At 37.0% G+C, this 23990-nt stretch overlaps 1 protein-coding gene across 4 annotated transcripts in view; it reads right to left on the bottom strand.

Annotated features, from left to right (window-relative positions):
* SRBD1 (S1 RNA binding domain 1) overlaps positions 1-23990 on the bottom strand; it is a 126623-nt gene that overhangs the window by 13443 nt on the left and 89190 nt on the right. For all 4 annotated transcript variants that reach the window (XM_042051704.1, XM_042051702.1, XM_042051705.1 and 1 more), the window contains 3 exons: positions 4997-5103; positions 2574-2750; positions 635-787 (listed from right to left, as the gene is read on the bottom strand). In XM_042051704.1, the coding sequence (XP_041907638.1) occupies positions 635-787; positions 2574-2750; positions 4997-5103 (437 nt within the window). The remainder of the gene's footprint in view (positions 1-634; positions 788-2573; positions 2751-4996; positions 5104-23990) is intronic.

Below are 23990 nucleotides of genomic sequence, written 5' to 3' on the forward strand. Positions count from 1 at the left end.
AGCATCTCTCTCTGAGATTTAAAGATGGTTTTGTTTATAAAACAGGAAGCAAGAGTTTGTTTGTCCAGGTATAATATTTCCAACAGAGATCACAAGAACCTTAAAGTGACTGGCTACTGGTGAAATTAGCTTCAGTACTTTTTAAGAAAAGAGTCTGTTCAGCAAAAATCACTTGAAAAATAAATATGTGCCCATCTATGGTAGGAAATAATGTTTTCTGAAGAGAAAAAAAAGTCCAATTTCAATCAGAGCTGCTGATAGAAAAGATCACAGTTTATAGTAGCATTTCAGAGACACACATGGATTCCCAATTACTTTTTTCTGACATACACAAAAACCATTCTCTTCTTTTAGCCACTTGGTAAAACAATCATAGCATTCGTGTGTTTGGGAACTTGTATATACATCTTAATTAGATCTTGCAATGTCAAAATTTAATTTTAAAGGCCCATAGTAATGCCACATGCTCGCATATATCCAAAGCATGCCTTCTTCTTGAAGAAAGGGGTGAAAGCTTCAAATTAATATAAATATTCCTGCCTCAAAAGGCTGAGCAGACTGTTGTCAGAAAAATCAGTAATTCCATTTTAATAATTGATGGTGTCAGTCATTCAAAAGCTTTCCCATCACTTACCTCATTGCAATGTTGTAAGACTCTGGATGAATACAAGTTTGGTCCAAAGGATTGGGCTGTCGCAAGGCACATGGTGTTAGTTTACTCTTCTTTTTACCCAGCGCACCTGCTTTAGTCAAAAGTGCACGACTTCCAAGTTCATTTTTCTTATTACTGCCAGAAATCAAAAATAGACATGTCATTCTCAACAAAGATGATCCTGGCCCAGTGTCCACACACAAAACCAACACACTTTTTCCCTGGAAGTTTCCCTCAAACAAAGAAATTTCTCAGGATACATTAAAGGCATCAAATGACTCCTACTGCAAATGCTCCTTTCATGCCTTTTTGGTTTTGTTTCCTAAATCACAAGTGGCTCCTGCTTTTGGAGGACAAAAGAGAACACACTGAAAGACCTGAAACCAGCACTGGCATTTTGGGCTCCACTCATCAACTGTTGGCAGAAAAGCAGACATAATTTCCTCTTTCCACACCAATTTTTAAAATAACCACTATTTGTTAACTTTCAAGTAAAAAGCACAAAAATTATTTCACACAGCACTCTAAAGTCATCAACATGATTAGAAAGAATAAAAATGAAACCTCAAAGTTCATTTCAAAAGCCTCTGGTTATGTCACCTGGACCCACAAGAAGTGTTGTGGAGGCAGTGGTGTTAGAGCTTTACTTTGGCCTCAAAATCCATTTCTCAGGTTATACAGTGCTCCCAGGTTTTATGGCATCTCACTAACATCGGAATCATGTTCCAGGAAGGTTAAAAAAACCCAAAACAATGTTCAAATTTCACCAGTGAACATTTGGGGGGGAAAAGAAAACCCATCAGCCTTTTCTTCATTGGTTATATTGCAGCACGAACTAGAGAAACTAGAACAGATCTGTACAAGGTAAGACCTATCAATCATAGAGAGCTTTGGAAGCAATTTCTTTGGTCTTCTGGTGCTTACAGCGAGCACCATTTGGCCTGCAGCCTATGCTTCCCTGCCAGATGGGCAACCAATCTGTACACCTTCCACCTGGGCAGAAAGCCAGTCCCTATGTGCCCACGTCCTGCCTGGAAGTTACGCGTGTGCTGCTCGGCCAGCAGCAACTGGGAATACAGTACTACTTCTGAGCACTGCGCTGGCTAAAAAATAGCATGTGCTTCCCAGGAAAATATTTCTTTGAGAAGAGCCAGTGGCAAAAGTGTGGGGATGGTGCTACCACCGTGCCCTTTCTTAGTTCTTTATTTTGGAAAGGGAAATGAGAGAAGACAGGAGAAGGGACATTGTGCTAGAAAGGGCATTTTCAGCTGTAGAAAGGTCAAGAGGAACGCTATGAATGGTTGAAAGAGTAGAAGACTTGGTACAGAATCAGGGAATGAGATGACAGGGAAGAGGGTGACGCACTGTTGACAAACTGGACTTGGGAAAAGGCCCCACATGTTGCAGACAGAAGACAGTCACATCACACTTGCTAGGCACAGGAGTATAATATAGACACTGTTTGATCGAGGCAGCTACTCAACTTCCTCTCTCCAGGTAATGAAATTGAAACTCCAAAGATGTGCACTAGCTTACTACCATTAAGTTCTGCAGAATAAGCTTTACCACATTAAATTAATTAATTTAAAGACCTCTAAATTATGCCTGAAACACAAGACTAAAGTTTTAATATCTCAGATCCCAACACTGCCACACGACAAATTTCTTACACCAATTCAGGGGCAAAATTGTTGATTAAACTTACATATTTATCAAAACCCTGACTTAGAGGACTAGGCTAACAAGTCATGACTATTCAGAGGAAGAACTTGAACCATCAACTTCAACAAGTTAATTTGTTGTATTTCAGAGCACAGTGGTCTAGGATTCCTTGAGCCTCAAGCATGAATACAAAGCAGAAAAGGGGAAAGTCTTATCCTATTTCAGACAATTTAGTCAGAACAGTTAAAACCTCTGTTACCTGCAAAACGTCTTTATATACTCTTGATTGAATCTGATGAAGCCAGCACATTGTTGGAAGGTTTTGGGACCCAAACCTTTAACTTCTTTGAGCTGTTCTCGGTTTATAAATGGTCCGTTCTTCTCTCGCCATTCAATTATATTTTTAGCCCTGTTAGTATTCAGCCCTGCAATGTGTCTAAGAGAAAATTTACAGAATACTTTTATTACCATTGAACAGTCATGAATGCAAGTGTTACCCATTACAAGGATACACATTCCTATAGAAAATCTGGTTTACAAAACTTAAAAACTGCTAAGAAATTAGCAAATAGACTCCCAGACCAAAGGCATCATCTGAAAAAGGATGCCTTCTTTTAGTTCTATGGAAGGAATCCACTCAAGTCAACAAAACTTAGTACAGCAATATGGTTCTGTACATGCCTAACTAGTAATCCAGGGACATGTAATTTATGATCTGTTGGCTATTTCCGTAATGCCAATTCAATTTGTCATGTCTTAGAGCCTGCCCCCAGCTGCCCTCTTCAGGAAACAGTGTGGGAGGAGGGCTCAGAACAGATAAATTGTTCCTGTAAGAACAGTCCCCTCTCAGCTCTTCCAATGGTAGTGAAACACCTTGCTCCAACATGAAGGGCTCACGTCTGCTATCCAGAAGGAGAGTGGCTGGGAGCAGCTTGCCTTCCTCACGCAGTTTAACTGATCCACAAAGCTTGTTTCTTTTCTCTCAGCTGTTCTTGAAATAAAAAGCATCAGGAAAAGGCTGCATGACTTGTTCTGAGGGTAACTTGGACCTGGCCAAGAACTTACCTGTGAAGTCCAACAGCAGTTAGCCAGGTTGCTTCAGGAAGCAGCGGGCTTACTGCACATCTTCTGTATGTACATGTGAGTAAAACTTTCTGTGTGTGGAGTATGTTCATCATAAAAACAGAGAAAAGAGCTCTCGTGGGGAGTTACTCCTGGCACTAGAGAAGGAAATGTCACCCACTAGGATCTATGTATCAGATGCCATTACTTTAAGGCAGCAGCAGCAGCAGTGACCTGTTTGTGGAATGGCACAGACTGATTCTAGAAAAACACCACCAGCAAACCCAGCAAGAGTCATAAAATCTCAGGGGAAAAAAAGAAAAAAATCTTTCCATTATTCTCATGCTTAAGCAAAAGTTATAAAAATAGTCCGAAGTTGGTGAAAGTGCAGAATGAAATTAGAGGGACACACCTTTAACCACAGACAAAATATTAATCATTAGGAATGGAATTTTCTTCAAAAATTTCTTAGAAACATTGAGAAATCCATCTTATTTACACTGACAAAGGAACATTACACAGCTGACAGAATTTTCTGCTGATGGTCTCAAGTTTTTCAACACAATACTCAGCAGTAATGCGAAAACTGTAGCACTGTCATCCCTTCCCTGTGTTGTATGAGTCAAGACGTATATTTGATGCATCAGAAACCACAAGCAGAAAGCTCTGCTCAGGCTGCAATCTAGCTAGGGTGACAATCTCATAAACTGTGTCTCTGAAGGAAACTTAAGACTGCATGTACACAGTCGGCTAGGGGCTGGATATGCAGAAAAAGAACATGAAAGAGAAAGTGGAAAACCAAAAGAATAGAAAGAGAGGCTTTTCCAAAACATGGAAATATGTTTTTAAGAATGATTCTAAGGGGCTAAAAAATTAAAATATAGAGCTAGCAAGAATGCAATTTTCCTAGCTTTCATACCTGATATAATTTTCATTACTGATTATAGACAATAATATTATGGAAGAATATGGACAGAATATTATGGACGTTCTTTTCCTTCCCCTCCTACTATGGAGGATGACAGCAACGCTTTTGCTCTTCTGCGAGTTAGTCACTTAAACAACACTGAATTCTAGACACTAAAGAGAGAATGAGCTTTTAGTTTCTAACCAAGAAAAATAAAGTCCAGAACATTTTTCAAGTAAACATGGCATAACTACTTAACAAAAAACAAATGGTAAAAAGGGATAAATTTTTCAAGTTTCCCCTGAAATCTTTCCTTTTCTCCTTTCCTCGCCCAAGTTTTACAACCTGTTCCACTTAGAAGTACCTATAAAAATACCTTCTAAGAGACAAAGTACATTTGAAAATCCCCTTTCTCAGTGTAAAAATACAAATTACTTATATCGCATTTTTCTAAAATTGCAGTGTTGGCTCAAAGTTTTTAAATATCTGTTTTTCTCTGAAGAATAGTTTTACCCTGGAGAATCACACATAACCTTAAAACCTGACTCTTAATGATTCAGTGAAATACTGTCTTACTGTGTCATTTTTATGTAATTGGAAGTTTAACGCAAGAGCCATTTGCTCCAGCTGAGCTCGAGTCGGATGGCAGACTAAACAGAGACTCTGTGATCCAGAGCCATGTAATTACTGGAATAGGAAAATGTTTCACTCACCTTAATAGTATTTCTGAGCAGATGTTAATATCAACTCCTACAAAGCTGACACACTCTTCAACCACACTGTCCAGAGTTGCTTTGAGCAAAGTCTGTGATACATCATGCTGAGAAACAAAAATGGAGATATCTAGTTACTGAAGTATCAAAGTGTACATAAACAGCAACTGCATATAGCACTAACATCAATAAAATAGTTGCTGGAACTTAACATCTTATGTCAGGGTACCAGTTAAAAACATGAATTGTAGAATATATTTTTAGAATGTCCCCAATATCTCTTTGAAACATCTTTGCCATGATACAAATCTCTAGAATAAAGACACACTTCATGTCCCTGTATTTTTAATAACTATTTCCCTGAATCTTGTAAAAACAAAACTTTATTAAAAACACGATTACTCAAAAAGAGGAATGCTTCTGGTCATCCACCATGTCTTGTCTTTAATCTGACATTTATTTACCTATAAAAATCCGTTTATTAAAAATAAAGTAGAGAAGAGATCACAAATGCTGTACTTTTGCACCTGTACACACAGATATTTGCAAAATTGTCCCATTTATTAGCATCACACTACAGTGCAGTTATTATTTACTAAAAGAAAAAGGCAGGTACTGTATGAAGGTGGGCAACACATAAGGTACTTATCAACCCTGTGGCAACAAAATGTTTCAAATTTTGAACAGATATTTCTGGGAAGATTGGCAGGTCCTTGACCAAAGCACCACTAATGGAAATGTTCACAGTGTTTCCCCCTTCCCCCCTAAAAGAAAAATCAGTCACACTTGTCAAAGTTAAAAGTTCTGAAGCTCTAAGATTTCTTTTCCTCCCAAATGTAGGCATACTTCAGTCTGTAACTGCGAGTTCCCCACACAAGTCCATCAGTGCTTAGAAGTCTGACCGGGAGGGAGAAGCCTCTCTAAATGCAAGAGCTAATTCAATCACTATGTTGGCTTAGCTTCAGGGCTCTTCTGCATCACTCATGTAAATCTGGGTTGATCTGTTGTGGTTTCATGATGCATTCATTTAGGACATCAAGCTGGATCCAAGCCAAGGCACCGAACACTTCATCCATTACTTTGTTTTACGTTCTAAGCCATTCAGATCTTTTAAAGATTTCACGGTTAAATTTAACATGCCAATAGCATCAATCCCAATCTACTAACACTGGTAGTTCATCAAGCAGTGGTTAATAACTGAGGCAGTTGTAAAACTTCAGGCAATACATTTCATAACTCCCTATTTCAGGTGATGGTAATGGGATGCATTTTCATGATGTGATACATAATAAAGTTACTTACAAACACAAAGCTCATATACACATGCATAAGTATTGGCATTTGCACAGTCTTGGTCTCATAACCACAAAGCTTGCTTGTACACTTGGCAGATCAAACATCAGTTTCCACTTACTAATGTGTTGCTACTGCAACATAATAGCTTCTTTTTTGAATAAAGAGACAAACAAAAAACCATACCCTTAAAAGAAGTCCTGTGTTTCTTTTTTCTGCTTTACTGAAGATGTAGCTTCTCTTAATGAGGAATATATTCCCTCCTCCTCCTGGCATCAGCCATATAATACACTAGAGCTAGAGGCTTCCAGCTCACATGCACACTCATGCAAGGATGCATTTATATAATGCAGCACAAGAACCAGAATAAAATGTTCAGAAACAACACCCACATCTTCTCTTCTTTGCCAAGTACAGCTGCCAAATACCAAGCTAGGTTTTTCACTAAATGTTGAATTTGAGGTTCATTGGAAGATAAAGATTCTATATTTTTTTTTTTTTCATTGTGATGAAGAAAGGCAAAAGGAGAAAATAATGCAGAAAAATTTCCTTCTGCTTTTAGGGAAGGCTACTGATTCCAAAGTACTTGCAAGTTGATTATGAAACAGTTTCACAAGTTACATTAATAAGTTCTATTAACTGTAGCAGTTCTTGGCCATCTCTAAAAAAAAAATATCTTGTTCTAAAACATAGAGTCCGTGGCAAAGAGAAGTGCAGACTGCTGCTTCCCCAAGTTTCAGGCTCATTCCTTAAGATGATGATTCTTCAGTAGGAGCAACATGCAGTTACATGATTCAAAACAGACACTGCCTCCACAATGCCTTATAGCATAGGGTGTAGCAAAGAAGGAAATCCATTGATCTGGCCTAATCTTTCTAAGGAGTTCTTTGGAAGAGACTTGATACAGCACAAGCTTTATTTGCAGCCTGCACAAAGTGAACCTAGATAGTAATTCAGCCAACTATGCTCCCCATAAATCAAGGAAAGGATATGTCACAATCAAAAGCTAAGCATCCTAAAATATCTCTGCTAGTGGAAGAAACACCAGCGCTCACAGACCTTCTGTTTCAAATGCACCATTGGCATTTATCTAAAGACCTGAGCTTGTGATTCCAATAGTTTGTGTAAAGAGATACAACATACACATCTTGGAAAAAACTATAGTACTTAACTGTCTCTTTCTCTTTCCAGGAAGACAAAAAGTTCTCAGGTCCCTCAAAGATGATCTGCATCTTAACTTTATTTCTGCTTGACAATCATCATTAAAAAAACCAAAACGAGACATGTACAAGTTGTTTTTTATTGCTCCAACACATAAGAGCCATGTGACTTGGAATGGACATCACAGCACGTATGTGAAGGCACAGATAAAGTGAAAAGGCAGATGTGACAGAACAGGATAAGCATAAAACAATCCCTAAGCTACCAGTACCTCACAGAAGTAAGATACATTTAGCGAGTGAATGATGTTAAGTTGTAAAAGCTAGGAAAACCTTCCAGATGGCAAACCTGCCTCCCAAGATGCAGCTACTGACCATCAAAGCTTCCTTTGGCTATAATGAAGAAATTTTTACACCCCTTTTTACACTGGAACAAGGCTTAGAGGAATGTTACATGTTTAGTTTCTAAAAGTAGTTAAAAACTTTATTAACTCAATACCATTGCCAAGACTTCCTACTAAGAGGTTACACTTCAGAAATGTTAGAAGTACAGTGCATTTTCCACTCTCCCAACAGTTCCACTCATCTTCTCAAGTATCAGAGGTTAGATGATGCTATATACTTCTGTGTGCTATTTATATGCACTGGGGTGGTATCAGATGAGTCGGACACTACTAGGAGCATACATACACCCTGCTCCTCACTCCCTGCAACAGGTTTGTAAGCACAGGAATGCTGAACTGTTGCATTACTGCACCAGAATAAAACCTGCACAAGTAAAGCCCAAGTCCAGAATGCCAGGCTGCTTCCAAAGTGAGGTTATGCAGAACTTGATGTTGCACAGCCTCTCACAACCCCTCCACACACTACTGATCATTGCATCAGCTGATCCCCTGCAAATCCTTCTAAATAGAACACTTGCACATTAGCACTGACTCTGAATACACCCCAATGAATGAGGGTGTCCCTGCTAAAACTGTTCAGGATAGCCTTTAAGCTCAGAGCCAAGCACATTAGGTGCTATCACAGCTATATCTAACGAGTAGAGAGTGTCCTTCGGTACAACTTTCAAACATCCTCTTGAATTTACCACCCAAATATGTCACTAAGGTTTTCCTAAAAGGATACTCAGAAATGGCTGCCATTCAAATATTCGCTGCAATAGTAGATCTGAAGCAGAACACATAATTTTATATGGTGATCTCCAAAAGCATTGACACTCCCAATTTATAGAAACTAAGGCCAGCAGAAATAAAGGACTTCCCACAAATTGCAGGATGTCCAGTGCAAATCTGCAAACTTTTGCTTGTCATCACTCTCCAGAAAACAAAGCCACCTTGCATCCCAGATAGCATTAGCAAAAACTTAGACATTTGGTTTGAGCCTTTTGTGGGGCAGACTATAGAAATTCATCTGTCTCAGAAGTATCAGGAACTGTAACCATATTTTAGTATTTGTTTTCTAAGGAGTTACCAAGTGAGCCAGGGAACAAGAGACAGAAAATTAACTGATTAATTGAAACCTCTACAGTAAAGAGCTGTCAATTAGTAAATTAAATTCAAACATTAAATTTCTCTAATATTTTTATAGAGAGTATCCCAAATATAACTTATATACATGAACACGGAATAAAATCAAAGGCTGCTATTTAGCTCTCTGGTCATGATTACCACTCAGATTAGACCACAGCAAACTTGTTAAAATTACCAGAAAAAATATTATATCCCAACAACCTAAAAAATCAATAGAATTTCATTTCATATAATTTGGCACAATTTCATATAATCATGGCACAAAATGTTTACCACTAAAGAATAATGTTTAAGAATACCTGTTTATTATGCACATGATTGTTCTGCTCTATCATTATTTCCCAATACTTCACTTATCTTTTCTTGCCATATGGTATGTGGCAAGGATTGTTGTTTCACTCAGTTTCAAGAGCTACAAACATCCACTGGAAAAAATTAACATTACTAAAAATCTCTCTGTAAAATTAACATTACTAAAAACCTTCAACTGCAACTGAAATCACTTCTGCAGTTTCAAAAACTTGTTGATGTACATAAAAGGAAGGCAGTATTTTAATAGCCTCTCAGATCAGTTATTTCTAGCAGTACACCAGTACAGACACTGTAAAAATACATTTGTCATCAGCATGGCAAATTTATCAAGTCAAAGAGCCAGTGCTCACACAAAGCCTGGAGGCTGTACTTAGCCAGTGTGTATGAACATAGATGGTGGATCAGCACAGTAACTTTGCCTGAACACTAGATTACCAGTGCTAGACTAGAATGGGCAGCTTTTATATGCAACTGAATTACAACTCCAAGCTCATTACCTCTGACAACTCAAAAAACCCCCACAAAAACAAACCTCCACACAACAACAAAACAAACAAACAAACACAATTATAATGCATTTGGTAACCTTTTCCTGGTTCCCTATAAAATCATAATTTCACAAAGTATGGTATGATTGCATATGTATCTGAAAGACAAATTCAGCCAGCATAAAATTCTACTGCAACGCACAGCAATTCTTAAATGATTATTTTACATTTACAAACATTAGTAGACATAGACACAATCAGCCTGTGCATCATTATTACTTTAAAATGCCCAAGAGCCAAGCAACACAGTCGAGCAGGAATTACTTGTACCCCGCAGAGCCTACAAATGTAGTGCAGACATGACCTAATGATGCTGGTTAGAAAGCAGTGGGGAGGGGATGAGTTCTCAAGTCTGGGCAGCAACTTGCAGGTTCTTGACCCAGGCTCAGCATTACAGTACTATAACAAGATCAACATTCATTCTAAATAAGACTGAGCTGTGTGCCAGACGATCTATTTTGGGTTTTGATCGAGTTATACCTCACTTGTTCTTTGATTGCAAAAGTCAGCCTTCAATGAAGTAAATGCAATTTAACTTTTTTTTCTGTCCAAGTGAGTCCTGAAAGACTTCTAACACTTCATAAAACATTATTTTCTTGGTACCTACTATTAACTTCTGTATCCATGAATTTTAATATTGACATGTGCGACCAGACAACATGCCTCTTGAAAAATATTTTTTTCTTTAAAAAGTGCTATAACTGTGCAAACTGAATTACATTTACTGAAAGAGAAATTAGGTGGGACAACACATCCTAAGCAAAGTTCAAAAAGACATTATTTTACAGAGATTCAATCCATGGCAATGTGTTTCAAAATTTAAAGAATGGAAAAACATTACTAGTGCTGTAACCTATATACAATCAGCTTCATTTCAAATGCTTGTGAAACCACAAAAGCAAAATGCATTCATAACAAACCCTTAAGTACAGCAGGACTAAAGTAACAGAAATAGTTTAAGGAGAAGCACCTTTTCATGTCCAGAATTAGAAAAAAAATTAAAATATACCTTACATGTCAGGTGGAAAAATGGGAAAGTTCAGGATTGGGGTTTTAATCTCTAACATCCTCTGGAAAATCCCTTCCAGTTAGACTCTAAGAAAACAAGCTTATCCCTCTGATGTTTGATAAAAGGATCTAACTTCTTTTAAATTTTGTTTGAAGATTGTTTGTGGTTTTTCCAAATGTTATATTGTTATAGGATATATTATTATCCTGTGTACTTAACTCTGATTCATTTCTTGTTTTAAAAATCCAAATTTTGTTTATTTTAACAGCATATGACTATTACTGAAATATCCCAGGAGAAAGAAATGGATTTAGATTTTCAAAGAAAATGATAAAACAAAACCAAACTCTGTCAGCTCTAACATTTAAAAAATGTAAGGAAACAAAAATGCACCAGTTTATCATGTAAATGCTTTGAGTCACTTGCAAATTGCTGGAATTCATCTTATATTTACTTGTGCTTGTGTCCTAACAGAAGCAGTAATACTGCCAAGCTTGTTACACAAATTCAGCCCCATCACTGACACGTCTATTTCTAAAGTTAGCTTCTGTGACATGAGCAAGTTAGCAGCAAATGATGTGTACCCAAAAACACCTTCCTCTTTCCAGAGCTGGTACAAGTTTTCGCCAATGCATATTGTTATGTGACTAAGGAGCAGCAATACAAATTTCAATTATAAGCAACTACATCACTCCTGGAGATTTCAGAGGGACATTTTTGCCAATAAATAGCAAAGGCAATAATCCAAATTACTATAGGTGGAAAGCCTCGCATTTCATTTTCAATCCAAACACATATTTTGGGGCTCTTAAAGCTCTACGAATACAGGGGATATCCTGCAACACTACAGAAAGATAGAGCAAGGTCCATCAGGAGTGGAGTTTAACAGATGCCATGGCTGAAAGGCAACACATTCAGTTGAAGATTTTCCTGAAGGATGAGTCAAGAAAGAAAAGAAAGAGATTGCAGTAATAGAGGGAGAAGATAGAAGTCACGAAGCCCAGCTAGTGTGGTCATCTGTGGGAGTTTTGTTTAGTCTGAAGTCAGTGACCACCCATCGCCCTGCAGCAGACGGGTGAGGAACAGCAGCTCCTGGGTATAGCTCCCACCGGCCTTACTCAGAGCAAAGGGAGTCCCCAGAGGATGTGAGAAGCTTGGCAGGAGGCTACAGAAATACACATGCTTCTTCCAGCTCTACTGAAGACACACTGGGGCTCCTCTCATTCATCTCTAATGAGGAATGTGGTACTTGAAATACTATTAAAAACTATAACAAAACCCACAAATTCATTTAAGGCTATTTTCTATAAAGGAAAGATTAGCATAGTTGATGCATATTTTATTGTACCCTAGAAGTCTAATATAAGAAACTTCTTGTTCTCACTGGCTTTCTCAAATTTAGTACACACACTTAGCACCTTCAATGTCAGGTTACTCAGATCAGCAATGCACCGAGAATATATTTAATACAATGATATATCCCTCATTAGGAAAAAATGTAGACGCGAAACAATGACATTCAGCAGTTTTTTAATCCCACACCCCACAGAAATAGTGATTATATAGAATTAGTCATGATACAATTAAGAAGAAAAGAAAAATTTATCTACGGTGACACCACTTCCTGAAAATGCTTGCTGAAAAAAGCTTTAAGGTAATTCAACTTTCCTCAACCCCCCCTCACCTGGTCCCCACTCTTTTTTTAAGCAGATCAGCTCAAATTAAATATGCTTAAAGAACACTTGCAAATCCTGCTGCTATCTCCCTCTCTTCTATTTGGCTCCTCCTTTACTTTGATCAGACACTCCTTCCCCTTGATCCCCAACCTCTTCCATACCCCAGCTAAAAGCAGAAATGAGCTAGGAATGAAACAGAACACAAGACACTGTCCTGCAGAAGACAGCCAAACCCAAATAAAGCAAGCTTATTTTCTCTGCTTATAAAAAAGCAGAGAAAATAAGTGTGATTGACATATGGCAACTCAAAAAAGTCACTCAGAGTAGTGTTTACTGAACGACCCGTGGAAGACTGAAAGCTGACAGAAAACCAGGAACATGTGGAAAAACAGAAGTTAGCTCAGTCAGCAGCATTTATGGAGTTGACAGGCAGAGTACATAAGCATCCATTGTGTCATTCACATCTTTGATAAATGAAACCAATTTCAGCACCACTCATTACGTATAACAGCAAGGTGTATTTAAAGCAAAAGAATAAGTAAGCAATTGCAAAAAAAAAAAAATCACCATAATATAGTAAGCTTATGACTTTTCAGATGTGCTCTGCACCAGGCTTAGCAAAATTTGCATTAAGGCATGTATTTAGCACTTTTCTTATTACATACATGGCACTAACAGTGTTTGCACACAGGAGGTTGAAAAGTTGACAGGTCTCAATAACAAATTAGCTTCACTTATGTGTCAGCACTAAAATGTTCTCAATGACAGTTTTTACAAGGGAACAAGAACACAAACATTTCTGTAATTCTCAAAACCAAGCAACATTTTAGAACCACCATCACCCCTGACAGTATATGATTGTTACTGCTAATGTAATTACCATAATATAAAAACTGAGAAATCAAAATGAATGAGTAGAATGGCATAAACAAGAACAGGGCATGTACTACCCCATACTTGAAAATACCAATTGAGTCCTCTTGCAATAGACACATTTTTACTTAAACAAATAAACCCTCAGCAAGTAGAAGGGAAAAAGCACAAATCAAAGAACACGTATTTTACCAGCATCCCTGACAGAAACTGTGATTTGTGCCCTTATAATATAGTCCTTACTTATATTCAAAATCTGAAAATTCCTTCAGAAGGCTTCTTGAAAACATTTTAAAAATACAGTAGTTGCAAATGTGTAAAATAATACATAATTTTATAGTGCAACAAATTTAGAAAAAATGTTTGGAACAAGTTTTTCTTAGAAATCCTCTAATGTAAAATCTGTAAATAATAATTGCATTACTACTATGGACTTAAAAAGTTTATAAGATATTTACCAAGTTCGAGCTTCTAACTATTGCTTATATGAGTATATTCATTGCAAATCTGTATTCTGATCACAGATCACAGCATCATTCATTTTAAAAACTGACCTCTATTTCCCTGGAAATTTCTTTTATAATTGATCTAAAACTTAAATAAAGTTTTAGGCAAGCTTGGAGAAACATAAAAATAAAATTAGAAAGAAAGTATTTGAAAAATTAAGACCTAAGACTTTAGAAACTCCTAAAAACATCATTTTAAAATCAGGTATGATTATGAATTCTAATTATAAAAACATTTTGTCCAAAAAGCAACTACTGGCTCAGTTTTAATAATGTTTGTAACTAGGGGGAATAGAGTTCTCTATTTGTACAAACATTTACAACTCCAAGCTGGTATATCACTGAGCAAGAAGGGAACTAAAACCACCTCTGATTTTGCAGCACTTATGTCTGCCTCTCACCACCTGCCGATGACTTACGACTTCCAGAATCAAGGCTCCATTGAAATCACTGGCTGATGTCCCTTTACACTAATTAAGGACAGAAGTTAAGTAGCAGTTTTGTCTGTTGCTTTGCAGGACTGGGAGTTAAGAGATGAGGTAGCAGATGGATCAAACAAATATTAGGCTTGTTCAATGTGTGTGAGCTTTAGCAAATTATTAGTTACACTAAAATAATCCAGAATTTTTAAATATGAAAAAAAAAATTATTATTGGGTGTTCTTTTCTGTAGAGAATTTGTATTTTAAGAACACTGAAAGACAATTGTTCTAAATAACCTAGATTAGGGCATCAAGCTTTCAATGAATCCTCACACAAGTTAGCAGCTGCTCTGATAGGAAATTAGACAACTGAGACACCTTGGATCAGCTATGGCCAATCTTCCTCTTCTGGAACACACAAAGATTGGCAAAGAAGCTCAAGTGCAAGTCTTCTACTGAGGTCTAAAGCATATGGCTGACTAAGCTGGTACAAAGAGTGGAGCTAATCCAAATAATGTTGTGATGGGGTAGGCAGCTCTGCCTGGAGAGTCCTCATCAGCTCTGGCCCAAGCAACTCCACCCTTTGCCTGCAAAAGGAGGCTACATGGACAGCTAATGCCATACCCAAACTGCAAATTTATCTCAGACTGAGATGTAACCGAGGATGCAAGTCTCGGCCACACAAAGATTTGGTGTGTACCACCTGAGGTTCAAAGGCAATTCCTGCATCCAAAGGCAATCCCCCAAATACACCCTTCTGTGGTAGACAGACCAGAAATAATTAGCTTTTCATACGATTGCAAAAAACAAGGAGAAGTTCAAGGAAGACAAAAATATGAAGGTCCATTAGAGGAAAAGTTTAAGAAAACCACTGTTTTTTACTCTTTAAAAACACAGGCTGTCAAGAATGTGAAGAGGAAAACGTAGCTCCTAAGAGTCTAGAAAATCTACATGTTAGAGTAGTGCATTCTCAAAAACTCCGAAGTCACTTCATAAAACATGAGCAGTGCTCAACTTCTTCCAAACTTTCAGCAGCAAAAAATGCATAGCTGGTATTGCAGAGATACAAAGTGGTGACTTTTGGTTTTGGTGTACTTTACTCAGACTACTTTGACCTGTAGGTGACAGAACTTCTGGGAGATATTTGCTTACAGAAACAGTTCTGGTTTTGCTAGGCTATTCTAAAATTAGAATAGTAATAACCTCCCCTGCCTCAGTCACATACATATTGCAGAACCTTTAAACTTCACACTACTTCAATATACGTACCTGAAAACAGTCCCAGTCTCACAGATGACAAATCAAACCCACAAGAACTTAGTGATTTCTCTTAAACTAAAAAAGAAGTAAATGAACCAGAAAGGATCACAATTCTTCATTTCCTGACTACAACCCAAGCACCATTACCCAGAAATGAACAGTACACATTATGCTTCTCCAATATTTTATGATGTTCATGCATTGATAGCCGTGTTTGCTGATTGACTGACCCAGAGACAGCTTATGAATATTTTTATATATTTGCTTTCAGCTGTCCATGTATCAATACAAAACAATTAAAACACAGCTTCTAAAGTAAAGGGTATTTAGAGCTAACAACCACTTCTCATTAAACCATTGTCTTATTTATTACAGCAGGAATAGAAAAAGTGCTGTAACTGAACCCATTATATCCTCTTCCAGAGGAAGTGCTGCCATCAGTTCACTGATAAAAATTGGGCTGCCCTCTTTCATAAGTTATTTTCAAATAGGAATCAAGATTTGGATGCAACTAGGCTGTCCCCTCAGACTAACAGATTTAAGGTCTGGACAAGAAGCTGGAAAGTGAAACGATTTAATACTCAATCAAATCCCAGCAGTGGGAAAGGTGACTTCAAAAACTGATTCCCAAGTTGTCCTGTTGCTCTTAACTGCTAGCAACATCAACTGGACCACCTCACATCTACAACCAAATAGGACAAATGCCTCCAACACTGTTTCAGTCAAGTATATTCCTAAGATACTGTCTTTGTAGAACAAGGTACGTGCTTGTACTTTGATTTGGGGGTTGGTGGGTTTTTTGTTTGTTTGCTGCTGCTGTTTTGTTTTGGTTTTTTTCTCTCCTTTTAAGTTAGGTAGGATTCATGAGGAAATATATCTAAGAGAGAACTATAAACAAACATCTAAGTGGTTCAAGTTATTTGTGTAGCAAAGACCTCTAGGTATGAGGCACAGAAACCTGGTCCAAAGTACACTGAAAAACAAGTAAGTTAGGAAAATGAAAGAGAGCATTGCACATAGATTCACACAGATGATGTCATGTCATATGAGAGAAATAATTACTTCCTCTTGAAAATGTTTCTCAACCAAAACTGCTTCTAGCCACAGCAGCCATTTTGAAATTTATACTTGGAACAAACAAGAAGCTACAGCTGATGTTCTTTATAATGGCTTATGCACAGATATGTTCTTTAAGTACTCTCAGTCTTCTCCATCATTCAACTGTGCTAAAATACACATTTCTTCCATCTGAAATTCTGTCTTTAAGACATAGTCAGTGAAAGAGCTCTCTTGGAAAGCTGCAGCTTTAAACACTTCTATAGCTACTAACACAAAACAAGCACAAATTCATCAGAAAGTCTGCTGTGCAAAACTTATTACACAGCAGCCTGAAATTTCAGCAACGAAATTCCTTAGTCACATACAAGAGTGTTGCAATACAGCCCAGTTTCAGCCTACTGTCTCTTCAGATACCAGACATCTAAATCCACGCTACCATTTTCAGAAGACTATTGCATTTGCCTACAATTTGCTCTTATTTTCAACTGGTTCAAAGATTTCATAAAGCATTCATATCTTTAAGGAGTTAATATATTAATCTATTTTCTATTTGTCCTAGTTATGGGACATTTTATGACTGCAAGAAAAACAGGCAAAAAAACTACTCATGGAAAAAAACACATTCTGAAAGGTATCTCAAACTCAGGATGCAGACACTCTAAGAGATAGATGCCTTAGCAAATTTCTTCCCAAAGCCCTGAAAAACTAATCCCAACAGCACATTAAGATAAGCCATTTACTTGGGACACTAGCTTTTCAGAAAAGATTGTGGAAGAAGCATAATGCCTTCCTAAATAGAGCTCGGAAATTATATGGTACCTAATAATAGCAATGTTGGATCAGATCTCAGGATGTGATAAAAGAGAAAGACAGTCTAATGACATGCACACAGAGGGAAGGAATGCTATGAAAATAAAGAGCATGGACTATTATGCCCGCAGTTCAAGCCAATAGATGTACCATTACCCTTCTTATCCATACTTACAAGATCATTCAGCAAAATGCCTGGGTTCTGTAACAGCACTACTCAGAACAAAGTACTTCTAACAATGGCCCTCGGGTAAGTAAGGAAAAGCTATGGCAGGACCAGATTTACCTGAGATATCCCTCACATATTCATTCATTGTAACATATATACATAACATCCATCAACACAGCTTTACTACAGCACCGTAGAGAGAAGCAGTTGTAGAGGCAGAAGCTCCTGCCAACTTACACTTTCTAAGACGACAACACTGAGAGCATGATCAGGAACACTGCTTTAGAACAGCTTTAATTAAGATTAAAAGTAGACTTTATCTATAATTTAGTAATAAAAGGGTTTGTCACTGACCTCTTTCACTGAAGAGAAAGAAATTTAAGAAGACGTAAGAAAAATAACATTTCCTTAACTTCTCCCCTCCAGTTCATTATATCCATCAGACAAATTAAAATAAAATGAAGGACAATCATACAGCAGGAGTAAAGGCTGGAGAAAAAATACTCAAACAGATGGGGAGGGGTTTAATATTTACAAAGATTGTCCAGATTATCAACCCACCTGCTCTGAGGCTTTGTGATGTCTAAATTTATGCTAATCTTAAGAGAGTAAACAGGTATGAGAATTTTCATTCACTGCATGTTTCTGTTGAGGAAGTAAAATTGAAATAAAGTATCATTATCACTTAAAAAAATTAATTAGCAGGAGAGAAAAAAAAAAGAAGTATTACAAGGCTACTTAATTCCTCTGCCCAGATAAATGTGTCAACCCTGGAAAGAGTCCAGGTTCACCAAAGAATTTTTATTTTGCTCTGTAATAATAACAGAGAGTACTTAAACCACTACAAATAAGAACAACACTTCTTGTAAAACAAGTGAGTTTTAAGACCCTAAATGTATGCTTACCTGGTTGAAATTAATGTTTTTCATTAAAATTTTGACTTGCAAGCCAAGATTTCTGTGATTGCAAATCACTAGTGTTTCAGTCCTTAATTTGATAACCATTCTGCCTTAACATACCCTTCTTTAAAAAAAAGATGTCACATGAAATGACCATACACATTACTGAAAATTTACCACAGATTGCTAAAGAAGGAATACCAGAGAAAGTTACCACTGAATATGTAATTAAAAAAAAAAAAAAAAAAAAAATCTATTTTGAATGTTAAGTCCTATTACCGAGGAGTTATAAGAAAAATCCAACCTGTGTTACTGTGCATGGGAATAGTGTGAAGCAGCTGCACTTTGGTTAGTCTCACCTGTTCTCTTTATCCTTCTAATTACTTTTACATGAAAAATGTTTATTGCAATCAGTAACGCATGAAAAGAATGTATTCCTATAGCAAATGACATGGCAGACAGCATTTCAAAAGGGTAATCACGTTCCACTGCATCCAATGGGACAGCAGCCATTTACCTGTAGCCCCTGTACTTACAAGTGCAGTTCAAGGTCCCAGTACTTCCCCCTGCATTTTGCACTGTTTGGGTCCAACTTCACAATAGCTCAACTTTCCTTTGAAGCACTGCCACGTCGGGGCTGTTTAAGAATGAAATCTGCTTGCCCTTAGGGCTTGATAGTTAAAGGGCAAAATCCTGGCTCCATTTGAAGTCAGTGGGCAGTTTGCCATTTAATTCAATTGGTCTACTATTTCACAGTGACCTTAAGGGTATAGCAAAAAGCTTGTACCAATGTATCCTGCTTTTGCTTGCAGGAATAGTGGTGGCATGTATTAGCTCCTAACAGTAACGTCTGGGTGGCAACTAAAATGCTTTTACTTTGAAAGTTCACATGAAGCTCACAAGCATTCATACAAAATTACGGAACAGAACTGTAAACACTGGTTCATCAACAAAGTTTATCTTCTGGTTGGGGCTCAAAAATTCATTTCAAAATTTAGAAACTACAGAACAGACACTTAAGAAAACATTCACTTTCACTTAGTCATTTTAGATCATTTTAAAGAAAAGGATGAAGCAAATAATATTTCATTTCACTGCAAGAAGTCCCATGGTTTTTAATATTAACCAAAATGTGGCTCTACCAGTGCTAGATCACAAACATCCCAGGAGAGATAAGCAGGACGTATTTCACATTATCACCTCAGCATCCTAAACAAACTGCACTGGCATAGGGGTTGGATGAGTATATCAATTTGTGTATCACCATGAGCAGGTGCAAATCTATAGGGAAGGTTTTATAAAAGCAATTAAGCAGTTAGGAGAACAGTTGATCAGAAATTCTAACTACTGTATATAGAAAATAATATTTTTTTAATCTATCAGCAGCTCAACAATTTACAACTACTTGTAATCAATTGCACTGTTACTCCTGTCTTTAGAAAACAAGATTTAAATGCTCCCAAATACAAATCACACAAGTTTACTCTTACAGGACAGTACAGATAACCTGTGGAAAACCTCAAATATTTTCCCATGTTTTACTTCTCACACTCAAGTAAAACCATCCATCCAGTGACATATCCGGGATGCTTGGATCTCTACTTTCTTCAATTCCCTTACATAAATAGTAATCTCTTTCAAAGTTAAAAATACTCCTCTTCCTTCTCAGCTAATGTATATGGGGACTTTATATCCTTATTTAGAAGCCTGGCAAGAAACACACAGGGAAACTGATTTTGCATAATGTCTCTCTCTTTCCCACTTTCAACATTCTGGCACAAAATTAAAGACCAACTCAGTAAAGTCGACAGCCGAATATTTGTGCTATGCACTGCTTTCTCAGTTTTTGACCAGAAATCACATCAGTAATCAATGCTCAGAAAAATTGTTAATACCATAAGCTTTCCCTCATACCCAAAATTTCAAAAATAAATAATAATAAAAAAGGCTGCAGTTAGTAATTTTTATCTTAAGACAGACACTGTACTATTTGTACAGTCATTAAAAAACATTTTCCACTTATTTTCGTAATGTAAAATGAAAATATATTCCATCGCTGAAATTATAACACAACCTACCTTCTCCTAGCAAGCCCAGGAGAGAGAGAAAGGCGAATGCCAATTAACCCAATTACTGACAGAGGATCAGTACTTATCAGGATGAGTACTTATCAGGTCAGGTTCAAAAACACATCAGAAGCAACAGTGTTAAAAAAACAGAAAAGAAAAATGAAAGAAGAAAAAAGCTCGCACTCCCTGTGCTGAGTAGCACTATTAAATTCAGATGCAGGGTTGTGTTTAGGTTGGACAGGCCCCAACAGTAGAACAAAGTCAGTCTGTCTTAGTACCATAACCAAATTCTACAAGTTAACAGCTTTTCATGAAAAGCTGCCATTTCAAAATGTCAATCAAACCTGAATGTAAGTGGGAACTCCTGCAGAAATAACCAGCTGCAGGTTTGAAAAACATTTTTCACTGAAAGTGGAAACACAAAAGATGTTTGAATGAGATCTCTTTTCATTCCTGTAACAGTAGACGGTCATTTTCACAACATCAAGGACAAAAACACAAGACAAAATTGCAAATAATGTCTTGAAAGAACCATTTGCAGGGGTGATGAATGATTCAAGCTACAAATGACAGAATTATTGGCAAATGGAAACTCATTAATATGAAAAAGCCTCTCTTATAAGACTGCAGTTTGTCTCCACTTTTCTCATTGTATCTGAATGATTAGGTTTTATGTATTAATTTCATTACATGTTTAATATTGGCTTTCTCACCTTGAGGCAGCAGCTTGCACTAAGATCATCCGATTTGCAACACAAGTCTTTTTGGGGGTTTAGGTGTTTAGTAAACAATTGTAATGCTTTCAGTTAATAAAAATGCACATTCTTACAGAGCAAAGTTAAAACTTAAGATCTACCCACAGAGAGAACACAAGTTTTCCAATTCAGTTCTGGACATCCAAACATAAATAAGTCACATTTATTCAATAAACCAAGGGAAAAATATTATTTACACAAGTGTACATTATAATGGAAAAGCAGCTTATCAACACCACTTTGGCCACATTCTCCTTTCTAAAGAACATGGCATGAACAAAGCCATTTTCTCTACCATCCAAAAGATGCATACCATATTTGAAAATGAATTTGCTGTCCAAATATAGGCATCATCAATTTCTTATTCAACAACTGGACTGATATAGTAGTGATTTGTTTCACAAATCTCCACATTCAATGCCATGAAACAAATTTAGTCAACAGGGAGGCTTAGTGAAAAGTTAAACCAGTATATAAGATTCCCCTCTCCAAAAGGTAACACCTGCACTGTATCATTGCCCATTTTTCTTATTATAAACAAGTAATAAAAGAATAAATTGCACGGTAGAGGAACACCTCAGCATGTCTCAGAGTATAATCATAGACATAGTGACCTATACATATTTACCTCCTTCCAGCGTGACTATCAGTATGACCATCGCACAAATTGAGAAAATGTTAACTTTTCAAGTGACAACACCTTTACCTTAAGTTACATTTTTCACCAAACTGAAAACACATTTACAAGTTACATAAAAATCACAAATCAGGCTGTGATGAAACAGCATAGTTATATTAAATGTTAATTGAGCATACTTAAGAGTTTGAAGAGTTGGAAATAACATCATTCTTCAGCAGCATTCAATGAAAAATAAGATGCTACACAAGATAAACTGAAACAACTTCTCACTATAACCTTACTCTACTATCAGTTACATCATCCAATTTCACACTACAGCACTGTTTTCTACAGAATACAATAATTTCTGATATCCCAAATCAATCTTCATATCACATCAAGAAGCATTTCTCTAGCTGCAGGCTGCAGCGCACTATCTTAGTTACCTTAGAATTTTTCCTTACACTCAAAAGTTCACTTCAGTAGAACCACAACAGAAATTTATCAATACTGCTCCCAACAACAACACAAAAATACAGTGAGATTTTTCATCACTAAGTCTTGTTCTTATCACTTTGTGTTACCAGCATTTCTTTTTAAGTAAGCTGGAGTATATATGCTCTACTCTGAGGTTTTGGGGTGAATAATTAGCTATATGAAGAAAGAGTTGAAACAAGATTAACTTGATCATAAAATGCTGCTACCAAGCCATTTAAAAACGGAGACAGAAAAAATAAAAGAAGGAAAGAAACAAACTGTGCCAAACCTAGTGCCTTAGCAAGCAGAGTGTTTTTGAAAATTCTCAAAAGCATTTACTATTTACTTCAGGAAACAGCTTACAAGTCAAAACACGCTGGAGATTTTTTCATTTTGTTTTGCTTTTGGCTGCCAATTGTTAGTCAAGATTACTATTCATTTTACAGGAGTGTTAAGAATGCAAATGGTTAACAGTAGTATAAACTATATACTTGGTTTAAGTTTGAGTGTCTCAAACTATTACACACTGCATTCATCTGCATTCCCTGTTTATGGGAATGAAATATGTAGTCATTTGAAGTCCACAATATGTATACTGTGTTTGTAATAACTGCAGATTTTACAAGCACATTATTCTTTCCATTAGGATTAAAACCTCACCGAATAGCAATTTGTGAAAGAATTCTAGCAGGGCCCTGAGCCCAGAACTCTGACCTCTGATGAGATGCTTGGCAGCAACAAACTCTAGGTCTAAGCAAAACATCTGGTTTGAGTTAGACTTCCTGAAAAAATAGCCCCTGTACTGGGGAAACTGGTATTCACTCAGCTTTGTCTATACACTTTGACTGACTGCAACACTGCTGCAGGGGGGGTGTGAGGAAGAGAAAAAAAAATGCTTTGCCAGAATGCATGTCAATCACTGCAGACTTCTTGGTGGCCCCCGAAGAGCCAGGCACTTACACTAGGAGACACTGTACACGTTTGTTCAAGCTTCTTGGGATTTTTGCTATTGTACTTCACAACTCAATGGCTTTTTTCAGAATTAGTGCCAACTCTGAATTATCTAATCCAAAACTAGTCGAGCTCAAAATATAAATTTCGCCTGAAAAAATAGTTTCTGCAGATTCTTTTTAAACAATAATTGTTTTATCATCATTTCTCTTACAAATTTAGACAATCACTGTCATCGTAAAATGAATGAGGATATTCCCAACAAAAACATAAACTCTCACTGCCAAGAAATTTGTAAGAACAGCAACAGCTTTTGGTTGGCTCCCAAGATTTTTCATAGGCAACACATTGTTACATGCAGTACACAGAGATAAGAGTAGGACAGAAGGGTAACTAAAGAGAATGCTGATATAGTGGGGTGGGTGTTCTGAGCCTCCAGCTCATACCTGTAATCAGCAAAAGCTCCAGCAAGAAGGATAAGAAAAGGATAGAGCTGGTTCTTGTGTCTCATTTTCCTGAGATGGGAAGTACACCGTATCGCAGGGTAGGTGAAAATGAAGAAATGCACAAGTGCAGGCTTGGCTAGAGTTGCACTT

This window comes from Corvus kubaryi, unplaced genomic scaffold (genome assembly GCF_017639235.1).
Source record: "Corvus kubaryi isolate FWS band 111438036 unplaced genomic scaffold, C.kubaryi_AGA036_p1.0 76, whole genome shotgun sequence".
Classification (NCBI taxonomy): domain Eukaryota; kingdom Metazoa; phylum Chordata; class Aves; order Passeriformes; family Corvidae; genus Corvus; species Corvus kubaryi.